This window comes from Antedon bifida, chromosome 10 (genome assembly GCF_963402885.1).
Source record: "Antedon bifida chromosome 10, ecAntBifi1.1, whole genome shotgun sequence".
In the NCBI taxonomy this organism is placed as follows: Eukaryota; Metazoa; Echinodermata; class Crinoidea; order Comatulida; family Antedonidae; genus Antedon; species Antedon bifida.
Window position 1 is genome coordinate 5,936,401 of NC_136235.1, and position 15,185 is coordinate 5,951,585.

The 15,185-nt window shown below is 35.6% G+C and overlaps 2 protein-coding genes and 1 long non-coding RNA gene across 3 annotated transcripts; 2 read left to right on the forward strand and 1 right to left on the reverse strand.

Moving 5' to 3' along the window:
* Positions 1–57: 57 nt before the first annotated feature.
* LOC144854388 (uncharacterized) lies at positions 58–7,859 on the forward strand. Its single transcript, XM_078712334.1, has 5 exons — positions 58–217; positions 1,355–1,395; positions 5,958–6,124; positions 6,758–6,812; positions 7,018–7,859. Exons 1-5 carry the CDS (start codon positions 198–200, stop codon positions 7,257–7,259), a joined length of 525 nt encoding a protein of 174 aa, XP_078568460.1. The 5' UTR covers positions 58–197; the 3' UTR covers positions 7,260–7,859.
* On the forward strand, positions 1,402–5,936 carry LOC144854389 (uncharacterized). The gene is made up of 3 exons (XR_013614589.1): positions 1,402–2,900; positions 3,626–4,191; positions 4,796–5,936. It is a non-coding gene; the product is annotated as an uncharacterized LOC144854389 (long non-coding RNA).
* A 1,663-nt stretch (positions 7,860–9,522) lies between the features above and the next one.
* Positions 9,523–12,970, reverse strand: LOC144854427 (uncharacterized). The gene is made up of 4 exons (XM_078712383.1): positions 11,902–12,970; positions 11,492–11,563; positions 11,090–11,182; positions 9,523–10,025 (listed from the first exon to the last, which is right to left on the reverse strand). Exons 1-4 carry the CDS (start codon positions 12,958–12,960, stop codon positions 9,975–9,977), a joined length of 1,275 nt encoding a protein of 424 aa, XP_078568509.1. The 5' UTR covers positions 12,961–12,970; the 3' UTR covers positions 9,523–9,974.
* Between the last annotated feature and the right edge of the window lie 2,215 nt (positions 12,971–15,185).

Sequence of the window (15,185 nt, forward strand, 5' to 3'; positions counted from 1 at the left end):
TCTTCTATAGCTTTTGCGGATTACTTTCGTTTTCAACTCGTTTTCGCAATAATGGATATTCGCACTTATGAACAATAATTAATTCTTGCGCCGCGTTTTCTCGTTCTTTTTCTTCGCTTGGGTTGAACAGAGAAGACTAAGACAGCACATTTAAGCTACAAAAATCTAAATTATTCAGTTCAATATCAACGGAAACCATGGGAGAAGCAGAAGCAGGGTATATATTGTTTATGTTATTTTAATTTGTGACATACAATAAGATTAAAGGGGGAGATTATTTAAAAAAACCTAATTTTTGTTGGCTTTTTTTGTTAACACGATGGACGACTCGACCACACAAAGCACTAGGCTAGATGTATCACGTGGGACAAGAGCACGTGGTGGTTTTGTTTAGATGTACCTGCATTACTTTATTTAATTTTATAAACAGAAATAGATTCTCTTAATTTATACAAGGCCTAAAAAAACATTAATTTGCGCTAGACCTACTGCTGTTTCGGGCGGTTGTTCCATTTAGCAAGTAGGCCTAGGCCTAGTAAAACAGTCTTGTATTTGTTAACTCCATACATAAATTTGTTACTGTTGTTAATTTATCAAAATATCGTGAAGATAATCGTGAATACTACACTTTTTTTAGAATTATAAGTACTGTACTTTTATGAAGAAAATCGCATAAAAAGTAAAATCAATTCCTTTCAATTGATTATTTTTCAAGACGAGTATCTCGCACACTGTTCGCAAATTTTGTATACTCCATGTTTAATATTTTTTTATTCTATTGAGCGCCAAAATAGCAACTATGATAGAAGGCTAAACAGTGTATACTAGTAATGTATCAACAGTAAAAATTTAATATTGTTCTTTTTAATTCTACTCTAGTAGGCCTAGCCTAACTAAGAGAAATTTAGTGTTTGTAAACATTCATTTTAGAGCTACAATACAATAAAAATATTGAACAATATTTTGTATTGGCTTTAATTAAAAGATTTTAAAAAAGATTAAGTAAATTATTGATTTCTGAATAACTTTGTTACTTCTAGGCCTTCAATAAAATATTCTGTTTTCTTGTTGATTATTGATTGATAATGACTGTTATTTTGCTATCAATAAACAGCATGGTGACTCAAGTTGTACTGTATTTGATTTTGAAAGACTAAGGATACATCGCACGAATAAAGCCTGGTCCAAGTATAGTTAGCAGATTGGTTCCTGACAATATTTTGGCTTAAAAATCACAATGTTTAAACCAAAGAAGGTTTAATATTTGAGATTATATTTTAAAATCCTTCGTGGATAAAGCTATAAAAAGGAAGGCAATTAAATGTAATGATTTGTTAACGTTTTTCATCAACAGAAAGGTGTATGTTGGTAACCTAAGCTTTGATACTACGGAAGGTCAGTTGGGTTTGTGTTTGCGGGTGCCTGAGGCCCTAGTCTGAAAGCCATCCGTACGAGAACATGAGAAAGAACATTTGTTATTCCGATAAACTGTAATACGTCTACTCAAAATATTAGTCTGTATTTGCTCAGTTATACAAAAGTTCAGTTTGGTTTTTAATGAATATATTAAAGCATTCGTTTAGATCTCTCTATGCTTACAATAAAGGGCAGTAGAATTGTTTCTGACCTGATAATGGATTACGATTTAAACTTTCTCATTTTAAGACTAAAATCTAAAGTTCTCTTTGTTACGAATTGGTTGATAGAAATGGTTCCTTTTGTACCCGATTTACACATATTTTTAATTGTTTGTTTACATAATGATTAACTTTCTTTAAAATGTTTGTTTTGTATCTGTTCAAAATCAAATTGAGGATTCTTAAAATTAAGAAAATTGAGTGCGTGTTTTTTTTTCCTTATACAGTACTGTAATAGTATAGAACTTGTGAAGCATTATGAGAGCAGCCGTTAATTCTGATGCTAAATTTTACGAATTCTCAATTTCATGTTTAATAATTAAATAGCTGTAATTAACAACATACTGATGCGTTTACAGTTATGCCCAATTCAAACATTTTTTTATAACAAAGTTGCGTTATTTCCTCTTTTTTTTTGCGTCAAAAATACTAATGACCTACATACAGCAGAATTTCGTGCACAAGAGTTTGTTGTGGTCTATAGTTATTGCCATGCCCTCAAAATATAGACAGGCTAAACTGCGCATGTTGTATCTTCAATACAATCGGATCCGAGGGAGAAGTGTTCAGGCTGTCAAGGCAATTCTTATTTCATTCGCATTTTTGACTTGCACAACTCGACATTATCTTTTTAAAAACAGTTACAGACATCTTTCAAATATTTGCTTTAACGTAACTTCGGGAAACTTCATTTCATTTTATCCATCTATATTACATAGCCTACAGTATGTAAATACGTGATTGGTTGAAACTGCATCACATGACTACCGCTGCGAGGATCATAAATCGTATATATCCTAGAGTACGATGATATTGACTGAGTCTAGGCAGGCTTGTTTACATACAATACAAAAAGGAGGCCTAGTCTAGCTACCTGACCCAGCAGATATTCTACTTGTTGTTGGCTATGTAATATAACAGATATCGCCTTTTATATCGGTAAAATATACGATTTGACATCCCCTCGGGAATGATATATTTCCTCGAACATAATATCATTCTCTCGGGGATGTCAAATCTTATATTTAACCTCTAAGCAGTCAATATCTGTATAGTATTATCCTGAAAAAATGTTCATGTGATCAAGTTAGAACTTAAACTCAAACTTAAATTGGTTGGTTTGAAGTTTCAATATGAAAAGCTTATTGAAAGTTCTCAACTAACTTCTTCCTTGCGAAGTATTTATACTAACTACTGTATCATAATACTTTGTGACCCTTTCTGTAATGTGTCCGTTACTATAATACAGTCAACTCCGCCTAAGTCAAATATAATAGTACAGTCGACTCCGCCTAAGTCGAATCTAATGGGACCGGTATAAAAATTCGACTTACGCGAACTTCGACTTACAGATTTGCAAAAAAAAAATGCTAGGCCTAGGTTCACGCACTAGCCGCGCTATGGCTAGGCCTGTAGTAGACCCTGTCGCGATCGCGGCCCACGCGATGAGCCTTCTTGAATTGAGTTTGCTTAGCTAGCTAGCTTATCGGCAATGATAAACTGTATTTTCTTTTATGGTTTAAGCCCGAAACAATACGAAAACGTATAATAAATACATTTCGGTTCTTATTCAAAATCGGTATCCATCGTTTATTGCCATCTGCCTAGCACAAAATGGGTACCCACAAAACGCCGCTTAAGTTCTCAACTTTTAAACAACTCATACACTATACACTAGCGCGAGTTGTAGGACGCCACCTATACTATACAACCTGCTTGAGAGAACCGATATGGTCCCACATTATCCCCTCTGTCGTTTGTTTATCGAATTACGTACGTTTCATCGGCTTTTTTAGCGCGTGATTTGTGACTTCGACTTATACGATATAAATCACTAAATAATGTGTGTATTCGGACCGCAAAAAGACGTCGACTTAGACGAATTTCGACTTACAAATAAAAATTACACAGTAATGTATAGGAAAGAATTAGGACTTTCATAAAAATTCGACTTTCGCGATTTTTCGACTTACGCGAATTCGACTTAGGCGGAGTCGACTGTATTACTCTAGTATGAGTATGAACATTTTGGCTTAAATTATAGATTTGTAATGCTGAGCATTGAATGCCAGGCCTAAATTTACAGTACATGTATGTAATTGATATCCTTGCTTTATTTTGCTGCTTATACTACTGAACACCACAACTTCAGAAAACCAATGTAATTTCTAAATAAAAAAAATTACAAAGTAATCATGCAAGGGGAGAATTTGGAAATTTTATACAAAATATATAGTGATGATTTATTGTCTTGTGCATAGTTGACTGCTTGTCTAATCTTAATTATGTTCAATTCTTTCCTAAAGTCGCTCTACTTTTGGCCGTTATTTACTTATTTCACCCTAAACAATTCATACGCTTTCGAATAGCAGAGAATAGCTATGTAAAGCTTGTTTTATCGGCAATCGATTTTCCAATACTATACATTAAAAGACATGAAGTCATTGGTAAATATCTTGAAATACTGTAAGGTCAAAAGCGTCGTAGTTAGCTCTGTGGCGTTAGTTAAGATGTAGCTGGCCTAGTTGCCACGCGATAAAACATGGCATAGTGAGTTATTAACACGTTCACTGCCACGGCGTATTTATACGTCAAAAATTGCGTGTCGCTACTTGCCAAGACGTAATACTACGTCAAAATCGTAGCACTTTTGTATTGTATGTAGAATCGCTGGCAGTGGTGATTGGAACAGGAATTATCGCATGGCAGTTTATGAATGATGTACGTAAACGATAATCTAAAAATAAATGTCATATGTTTGTTTGTGTTTATTCCCTCATGCATTGAATATGGTTGATACGATGGCGCCCTCACACTCAATATAATCATCTCAAACATGTCATAAATTGCGCTAATAGTAAATAAAAATAATAATGCACGTGGACAATGACGTATGAGCGTGGACAATGACGTATATGAACAGTTTGACCGATTTTAGCGCGGAAAATCCCCGACGTATATTTACGTTCCTGGCAAAGTCAATAAAATTGTTGGACCATTGCCAGTGACGTATTTATACGTCTCAACGGTTTTTCCCGCCATCGTATTTTGAATGACATCATGATAGTCTGTGACCAGATGTTACACTTTCAAACTGTAATTTAATATGTAAACGGGACTTGGCACTGGGACAGAAATTACGGAAAATGCCTTGGCAGTCAATGTGTTAACTGCCTAGTTCACATTAAAAGGCGTACGTTAAGCAAGGCATATGCCAGCCTTCCACCGTACATGTGAACATACAGTACCCTTTGTGTCCATTACATACATGAATGTAGTGATTTACTGTGTGTTGCCAAATAGCAATGCAGTGAATTTATGATATGACACTACTTTTTTTAAGTGGTAGTCGACTCCGCCTAAGTCAAATTCGCGTAAGTCGAAAAATCGCGAAAGTCAAATTTTTATGAAAGTCCCAATTCTTTCCTATACATTACTGTGTAATTTTTATTTGTAAGTCGGATTTTTCTAAGTTGAAATTCGTCTAAGTCGACGTCTTTTTGCGGTCCGAATACACACATTCTTTAGTGATTTATATCAAAAAGCCGATGAAACGTACGTAATTCGATAAACAAACGACAGAGGAGATAATGTAGGACCATATCGGTTCTCTCAAGCAGGTTGTATAGTATAGGCGGCGTCCTACAACTCGCGCTAGTGTATATAGTGTATGAGTTGTTTCAGATTTGAGAACTTGAGCGGCGTTTTGTGGGTACACATTTTGTGCTGGACAGATGGCAATAAACAATGGATACTGATTTCGAATAAGAACCGAAATGTATTCATTATACGTTTTCGTATTGTTTCGGGCTTAAACCGTAAAAGAAAATACAGTTTGTCATTGCCGATAAAAGAGGCTTAGCATTTATTAGGCCTAGCTAGCTAGCTAAGCAAACTCAATTCAAGAAGGCTCATCGCGTGGGTGGGCCGCGATCGCGACAGGGCAGGGTCTACTAGGCCTAGCCATAGCGCGACTAGTGAGTGAACCTAGGCCTAGCATTTTTTTTGCAAATCTGTAAGTTGAAGTTCGCGTAACTCGAATTTTTATACCGGTCCCATTAGATTCGACTTAGGCGGAGTCGACTGTATTTGATCATGCATTTGCAACATTAGTTGAATTATGAATTATTGAAGCGATTTAAAGAAATTGAACTGCAGCACAGTATTCACCAACTCATTGCGAATTTTGTGTATGCATTACTGCATACAAATATTTTACCCTTGTTACTCACTACAACTTGAACACTTGACACTTAAGTGTGTTTTTTTTTACAATTCTATGCACCGTAAATCCAACAACGACCAAATATTTTCTTGCAGAGATGTTACAAACTGCTTTCAACGACTTCGGAAAGGTCACCGAAGTTACTATTATCACGGATCGGGAATCTGGACGTAGTCGTGGTTTTGGGTTTGTAACCTTTGCCGAACCAGATGACGCAAAGAGGTCGATTGACAGCTCAGATTTTGAACTTAGTGGTAGAGTGGTAAGAATTTCTACTCTTTTATGTTCTGTGGATAGATTATTTGTTATCGAATGTAAAAAAAAATTTAAATTCAACTAGATTTGAACTCGTCACTTTGACGCTGAAAATGATTATGCCATCCTTTGAAGTAAATGTTTACAGTAATGTTTTTTGTCATACAGTATTTTTACAGAATACACTCTATAAATTCTATGCAGTACAGTGTTTAGCATAGGAGAAATCACGAGACCCATCTTTTATTCCAATTTTTAACATGACATTATCAAAATGATACATGAAGATAATAATTTTAGAAGATAATTATCTAAATAATAGATTTTGAGTTTATCTGGGGGAAAGTTCACTTGCATGCAGCTAAACTATCCCCAGCTCTCCCACACAAACATGATAGAATAATAACAATGGAGATTGAATGGTTAACTTTAAATAAATCTGCAATAAGCTTAAACCCGCCGACGCCAAGATTTTTTTCAAAATGGAGGTGAATTTTAACAATGATTACACATGGGACATTGCATCATTGATGACTCGTTTTAATTTAGAACTAAACCCTTTAAAATAAATTGTCAAATATCAAACTGCACACACAGCTTATTTAATTGTGGACACCTGGGTTTTTTTTTTTTTTTTCAGTTGAGAATCCAACCAGCAACGAGTCGTCGTGGTGGTGGAGGAGGAGGAGGAGGAGGTAGGTTTTGAAACGTGAACTTTCTAACAATACTGAAGATAGATTAATACATGGCGCGTAATATCTTTGGGACCTTTTTTGTGAAAAAAAATCATTCTAAATACAGTCGCGCAGACCTAGATTTTTTTTGGTCACATGGATATGGAGGGGGCGGCAGACAGTAGCCCAGTTTGTACAGTTACTTTAACTATGTTTTTCCTTGTAGGTTATGAACGTAGAGGAGGTGGTGGAGGATATGGTGGCGGCGGCGGAGGATATGGAGGAGGCGGCGGCGGATATAGATCTGACAGAAGCTACGGTGGAAGCGGTGGCGGCGGCTATGGCAACGGCAGGAGTAATTACGGAGGTGGCGGAGGAGGAAGATACAGTGGCGGAGGAGGAGGAGGATACAGCGGCGGCGGAGGAGGAGGATACGGCAGTGGCGACTATGGGCAACAGCAGTGGTAGACCAAACTATGTTAGCAGTATTATCTTCGATGAGTATTTGTAAAAAGTTCTTGGGAGGGAGTTTAGGACAATTAAAAAAGAAAATAGAGAAATTGAAATTCTATTGTATGCGTTAGGTTTACATTCATGATACTGACCTGGTGATTCTTTTGACTCAAAAATAAGCATTTGTAATTAATAATTGTACCAGGAAAAACTACAAAACTTGGCATTTCCAATTATCAGTTAGATAATTTATCTGAGAGTTTTTAATTAACAAGTTTCAATATCCTTTTTTAATTCATTAATGTATTTTAAAGCTTTGAGAAATTATGATAGAATTTTCAGCTGTGTATTGTATAAATAGTATGCTACTAAAATGATGGAATGCATTTTTTTTGTATGTTATTGTTAAAATAAAAGAAAGTAATTGGTTAAACATTCACATGCATTGCACGATATGTATATACGGTTTACTTTGTTCTGCTGGGTTTGATTGTACTTGACTATTGATGGCAGTCTTCCACTCAATTGTGTCCATATCAAATATTATTTCGTATAGCTCGTATTCCATTAGTTTACTTAAAATGCTGTGTTTTCAAATAAATTTTGTTAAATGTATTTGCGTAGATTCTCTTTTGTTTGTACTTTAAGATACTGAAAAGTACTTCGAACTTTAACCCTTGTACCCGGTGTACACTCTAAATGGGGTGTCCCATGTACCGTACCTGGGAGACCCCATTTTTAAACACCCTGGAGCATTTGTTTGAGGTGTTTTATTTGGGTGTAATATAGTAACATGTATAATCAAAATTGAAAAAATGCAACACAATTTACTTATACGGGTTATAAAAAAATACAGTAAAAATTGTTTCAAAATTCTCGGAGATATGTAGGTAATGGAAGTCAACAAAATACACATTTGTAATGCATGTGGCGAGGTCTTTATTCTTTAACACCAAACGATGTTGTGTTGGGTTTTTATTTGAATAAGTATTGTATATTAAAGCATGTATATTTCCTCCATGATTATAGTGGATAGCAATCATTGAAACCAAATTTCATCTTTGCCTAAACAGTACCTGTACAGATGACATCTTCATAGAGAATCGGACATTGGAATTTTCAAAATTGAGATTTTCATAAATACTGAAACTACATAATGCATGATTTAAAAATACTGTACTGTACTTACAAAATGCTGTTAAGTAACTGGAAATTGCAAAAAAATAACAGGGCATTTGTTTACGCCTTAGCAATGGGGTATTATAATTGTTCTATTACAATGAAACTTCGCACCTTTGTTCATTAACTATTGTTCTATCATAATACTGTACAATACAACATTTTTATTAAAAACAACCCATTGAAACACTCTTAAAGACAGCTTCCCTACGTTTTTTAGGTCTATAAGATCACAAACTATATTTAATGTAAAAATAATACTTCTGTATATGGTTCTATTGCGATAACTTTTTTCGTCTTTAAATGGTTAAAAATGTGAAAAATAAGTCGATTCTAATAATTATAGCGGCCCGCTATAAATCCCAAAATGCATTGCGCGCGGATTTATATTTTTGTTTTTCTTCTGTAATTCACCCAAAACAAATGGAAGACTTTTCAGCGAAAATACCGGGTTTTCCCCAATTTGTATCAACGGAGTCTGGCAAAAATAGAAAGACAATTAATGCAGCAACTATACAACGTCAGGCTAGGTATATAGCTAGCGTACGATGTTCGGACGTTACCGATGTTTACCAGCTAGGCCTACAAAACTAAGCCTAGCTAGGCTAGGCCTGAAGACCGTCCACGAGAGGTCAATCGCCGCGAGCTACTTAGGTAGTGCATTGTTTCTCACTTTTTATCATAATTTACCATAAAACGTACATTTAAGACAAGGAATGACCTGGTTTAATGTTTTTAAAGTAATATATATGTATTATTTTTACAAAACGTCACAAATTGTCTTTAATTGTGTTTATGAAAATCGTGTTCTTCCCTGATTTGCCCAGTGATTGGCTGTGACGTAGATACTGTATCATATTCATAATCAGCAGTAGCCAATCACTGACACTGAGTAAACCCAGTTGATTCACAACTTCTTCAATACAAGAGCTGTTTCAAGATCTGATGTTCAACGAGTGTGTTTAATCTAACAGGACACCAAGCTCGCAAGAGAGGAACTCATAACACTAGTTTGATCTCGTGTCTGGCTGTGACAAATACCAACAGTACTGTACTATTACATCTCCGCGATGTCTGTTTAAGGGATTGGAACTGTCGCAGCCATAGATAAACCCCCTTTTCTCCGGAGCTCAGCATCCTGTTGTTAGATTGCCTTGGTTTGATCACTTTAATGTTACTGCTGATACAATCCTCTCTCCATATCCATGATGCAATCAACACAAATTGTGGCACGTATTTAATACATTAATCTACATGTTTACTGTACAGACAATATTGTACAATAATTTTGTGGGATTTCACTTTCTTTTTGCCAAAGTTTCAAATTAAATTTGACTTATGTGGTGTATTGCGTGTTTCTAATTAATATAGCAAAAAGCATATGGTGTCTTGATAGAACCAATACTTGAATACGGTTGCGTAAACGTGTTACAATTCTAGAGATATAGTCGTTGCTGATCAAAACCCGATGGATATAGTTGCAATACAGTATAGCCATGTTCCTTTCTATTCTGTGCAGTACACAACTACGAGGTTATCCAACGTTGAAAACTATTTGAACTGAACCAACAGTACGAAATATGTAAACACCATACCAACTCCCTATATAGAAAAGAAAGTGATGTAATATACGTTAGTTTTTTTAGCCAATAATGACATTGTAATATTCTCGTAAACTAAATCTGCATGTTATATTTTACTTCTAGATCCCGAGTTTAGATATGATGTGGGTATTAATAATAATAATAATATTTATTCGGTCATCAATGTAAAAATAACCAGGAATGAGAATAGGCTAAAGCCCAAACAGATTCTGCACTCACTCCATACAATACAAACAGTTAAGATAAAACCATATACAAGAAAAATACAAATAAACTATACATAACATGAATATAGTGTTTTGTTAGAGCAGCCTTAAATATTGAAATTGTTTGTGAATCTTTTATGTCATTTGGTATTTGCTCCCATAGTCCAGGAAAGGAAACAAATACAGAATTATGAAAAGTATTGCCTTTCGAATTCCAACGTAAAAGCCTACCCGGACATCTTTCACTAGTTTTAATATACTCATTGAAAGAATGGGGACAGTAACCTTTCAACACCTTAAATCCTAATGAAAGTCTATGTAATTTAAACAAGTCATCAATAGATAATAATTCAAGCACTTTCAACCTATGAAAATAAGATGTGTCCCAGGAACCTTCCTTTCTAAACATTATTATCCTTGTTGCTTTCCTTTGTATACTTTCTATTCTATTAATATATGATTTCTCAAATGGTGCCCACATTGAACAACAGTAGGTAACCACTGGAAGTAATAGAGCTTTGTATAAGTTCAACATAGCTAACCAGGACATATTTTTACTACATATTTACTATATTAGGCTTGAAATGCGTTTTTTACATTAAAATATCCTTATTTATCTCTGCGCGCTTCAGCTGGTAACCAAGACAATCTAACACAATACTAATTACTGGATACGGCATTCATCAAGTGTCCCACCCATTTCACTTGAATGCAATATTCTCATAAAATGACCGGAATCAAAATTATGTTAAGATACAGTATTTCTAAGCGTCTGAGACTCATAATAATGTTGTGAGCAGTCATTCGGCCGGCGGCCGTGTACGTAGACCACTAATTGGAAACAGTACCATCTTACCGTCAATAAAACTTCTTTGCTGATGATAATCATTCCCCATACAGAAAAGCCAATAGGCGGACCATTCAATCGAGACAAAAACAGAGTATGTATCTGTAAAAAAAACGACAATTACGAGTGATTACTGATCATGCACATTGTGAACAAAAGTGTAATGAGGTTGTTAAGATAAGATCTATTAGGCCTACTTGTCTGTCACCCGATTATATTCTGTATCTCCACATCATGACATAAAGGCCAATTCGTATCAGGTAAATTTGACTATTAGGTTGTAGGCCTATTTGTGATAATTATTGCTCTCCAAATAAAACAGTAGGTTTATGCATGTATTTCTCCATCAGGTTGACAATATAATATGTAAGTACGTGCACACATTCTGTTTAAAATTACTGTTTTCCTTACCGTGAGAAGTTTATCGTTTGGCGATTCAGCAATTGCGTTCAATTTGAATATTTTTTCATTTAATGCATGAACCTAAAAAATACAATACACAATATTTTAATTTAATATGGCATATAACATTGCTGGCAATTCTCGTATATGTTCATGTAGAACAAATCCATTACTCAGAAAGGTGTTAACATACATGTTAGGCCTAATGTAAGCCTATATAGTGTCAGGAGAGGCCTCTACATTGTAACCCTAGAGGGAGAAAGGGTGTGGCAGCTGCAGACAAGAACCTGTCTACTGCTTATGATAATACCCCTTTCACACCAAAACTCCGGAGTTTTGCTGTTGGTGTGAAAGGGGTATAATTGTCTTTATAGACATAATAACGTATGCGAATTGGATAGTACACTGTGCGAACTTACCTCGGAATTAAGACACGATGCATAAATTGTTAAAGCGGCAACCATTATAGTAATTACAATAAGCCAATAGGCATAAATTAACCTGGTTTCAAGATTTGCATCAAAGTAAATACATTGATACGCTATGAATATAATTAGCGGGATGTCCACAAAACATGCTACACAAACCAAAGTTGAAAAGCAACAATCTGCTTTTTGAACAGAAACACACAAGTGGTTGTGTTGTTGACGTATTAACTCATAAATGCGCTCATTTACTTCACCTTTTTTGCCTTCCTCAGACTCTAATAACAACTTCGAAAAAGTTTCTGAGAGTAATTTGAACTGTGTTCTTAGATACTCGGAAATGTGACAAAACAGAAGTGTGTGTTGTATGGACGATAAATTAAATACGACAGAGACAATCATAACGAGCGTTATGCTAAGATTCGATGTCCAAGGAGCAGTCATAATATGATACGAACTGGATTCAAGTTTAAGTGTTAAGTATAGTGAAATAAAAAAGCCACTTATGACCCACATTGCAGTAATAACCAATGAAACTTTGACGTTGCGGCTCAGCTTACTCTTATCAGGAACGCAGTTAAGGAATTTACTTTCTTCACTGTTACAGAACATTTGGCTATGTTCAAAAAACGATAATAAACCTTCCTTTTTAGCGCATATAACGAATGTCATTGCTGTATTTACAAACACCTGGAAAAACCACGCACTCATAATTATTTCAGAGTACGTTAGACCAGGAAAGATATCTGTTTTCCAAATTTCTGGAACGAATCGGAAAAAGTTAAATGCGGTTATGACGCAAACGACAAAGTGCCATATCTTCCAAATTACTTCTTGTTTTCTGACGTCATTAAATGATGGCTCGTGGTATATTCCAGCAAGTTTCATGATGAAAATAAACCACTTCAGTTGAGAGTAGAGTGGGTGACTCATTCTGATACTGAGTGACGTCGTTGCACGCAAGTCTTCGACATCTAGCTCCTTTGGGTAAATTTTGTTACTTCTGTAACTTGACTTTCTCAAGCTAATAGTTTGAATACTGTCGTCATCCATCTTACAGTTTGCTTTCCCTCTAAAAAATGATTTAAATTACACTTCACCAATGCTACAAACCTGAAAAACACAATATTGTTCAAATATTTACTAATATTTCATTTTATTTATAGTTTTTGCGATGACTATCTCACAATTTCTTAGTTAAGCTTGGTTCCCACTAGAACGAAACGCATGGACGTAAACGCAACGCAGGCGTGTTGACCAATGACAAGCGACCGTTCAAATAAATCATCGTTTGTGATTGGTCAACTCACTTACGTTGCGTCTAAGTCCTTACGTTGCGTCCTAATGGGAACCAAGCTTTATACTAACCGAGCATTTTCTCAATGATCATTATAATTGACGGCGCAAGCTTCGGTTCTATCGATAACACGATTGATATAGATCTAGCTGTTGCTACTTTCATTAATACAAAACATCTTAATGAATGACGTTCTCTCGGCGAACACAAGCATAGCATTAGATAATAAAATAGCCCTGGGGTGAATCCATCTACACGTCGACGATAAATCATAATAATTTAAAGTGGTTTGAATAAGTTTCAGTTACGAGTTACACTGCTGAGTAGCAGGCCTCAGTTTGCGTCTGCATCATATTGCAGATAGTGGTTCCCTCTCTTTTAGATGCAATGCAAGGACGTAAGCGTATCTCAAGTTGCTTTAACCAATCACAACGATGGATCACCCTATAAAGCGTGGTTCCCACTAGAACGCAACGCAGCGACGCAACGTGCTGTATTGCGTAATCACAAGTGGGAACAGACGACGCAATAGTGCTGCAAACATCGTAGGTTTGATTTCACGCAGGCGGAGAGGCAAACACCGCAATGATTGGAAGAGCATTTTCTTACGTTGCGTCGCTAGTGAAAACCAAGCTTAAATGTTGCTTGTGATTGGTCACTTCTTTGCGTTGCGCTTACCTTACGATTGCGTTGTGTACTTCACACTGCTTTACTCGCCAGTATGATATTTTATGTCATTTTCTTATACGTATTCTTCTTTCATTTTCAAATTAATAACAATCATGGTCTTTTTACCGGTTAAGCGTGGTTCCCACTAGCGACGCAACGTAACGCAATCTACGCAACGTAAGCAAATGCCCTTCTAATAATTGTGTTTGCCCCCGCCTGCGTGAAATCAAACCTGCGATGTTTGCACCCATTACAGCACTTTGCGTCGATACGTCGCTGCGTTGCGTTCTAGTGGGAACCACGCTTTATAGAGAGTTTAAACGCTATTACAACAATGCTTGCAATCAGGGCTCCGGTAATTACAGCCGATTTTTTAGTATCGGGTGGTAATTAATCGGTTCGTTTCAGGATTCTTCTAATCAATAATAATTTAAGTAGGCCTAATGCAGATGGAAACGTAGCCCATAGCAAGCTATTCACTCTGCACAATGTATTATGGGTGGTAACAAAAGAAAAAAAAAACGAGTAAAAAACCCGTTCATTTAGTTTTAATTTATATCAGTTATAGATGACATCATCCAAAGAACTCCTGTTTCCAATAGGCAAATCAATAGGCGAAGCAAATAAATCACCAACCACCTGAGCTTGTGTGTATGTGCAATGTGTGTGTTTGTATATAATTTTCCACTCTATATACTTAACAACGATATCAACATTTGAGAGAGGAAGCATTAAAATGACAGGAATTGTAATGGAAAGGTTCATGCGTTTTGTGTAGGTATCTGCTAAATATTACGTAATCCAAATCTAATTGCTTATACTATTAGCTTAAACAAACGCTTTCAAGTGGAAACATGCGTAACGTGGTAATAACTCAAAGTATTGTTATTATATTAAGACTTATTAATCAAAACCTCATATTGATAATCGATGTTGATAAGTCCTCAGATTAACTTTAATGAGAAATAAATTAAATTGATAAACCGTAACTTATTGATTCTTGTTTTTTTCCCGAATTTTCTCTTCATGACTCGGCAAAATGTATCTGAAGTTATCGTTGCAGCCATTATTAAGCTAGAAAAGTGTCTACACTATCAAAATACTTTGACAAAAAGTGTGATGTCACGGATGTGCCTAAATATGGTAGTGATATGGCCAAATATGGTAGTGATATGACATCATCATTGGCACATCACATTTTTTGTCACATGCATGAAGTTTGTAGTGTAGACAGAGCTAGAATTAATATTGTTGACTTTTCGCTTTTGGAATGTTAGATTTTGAACTTGAGAGAGATGGAAAAGTGCCAATC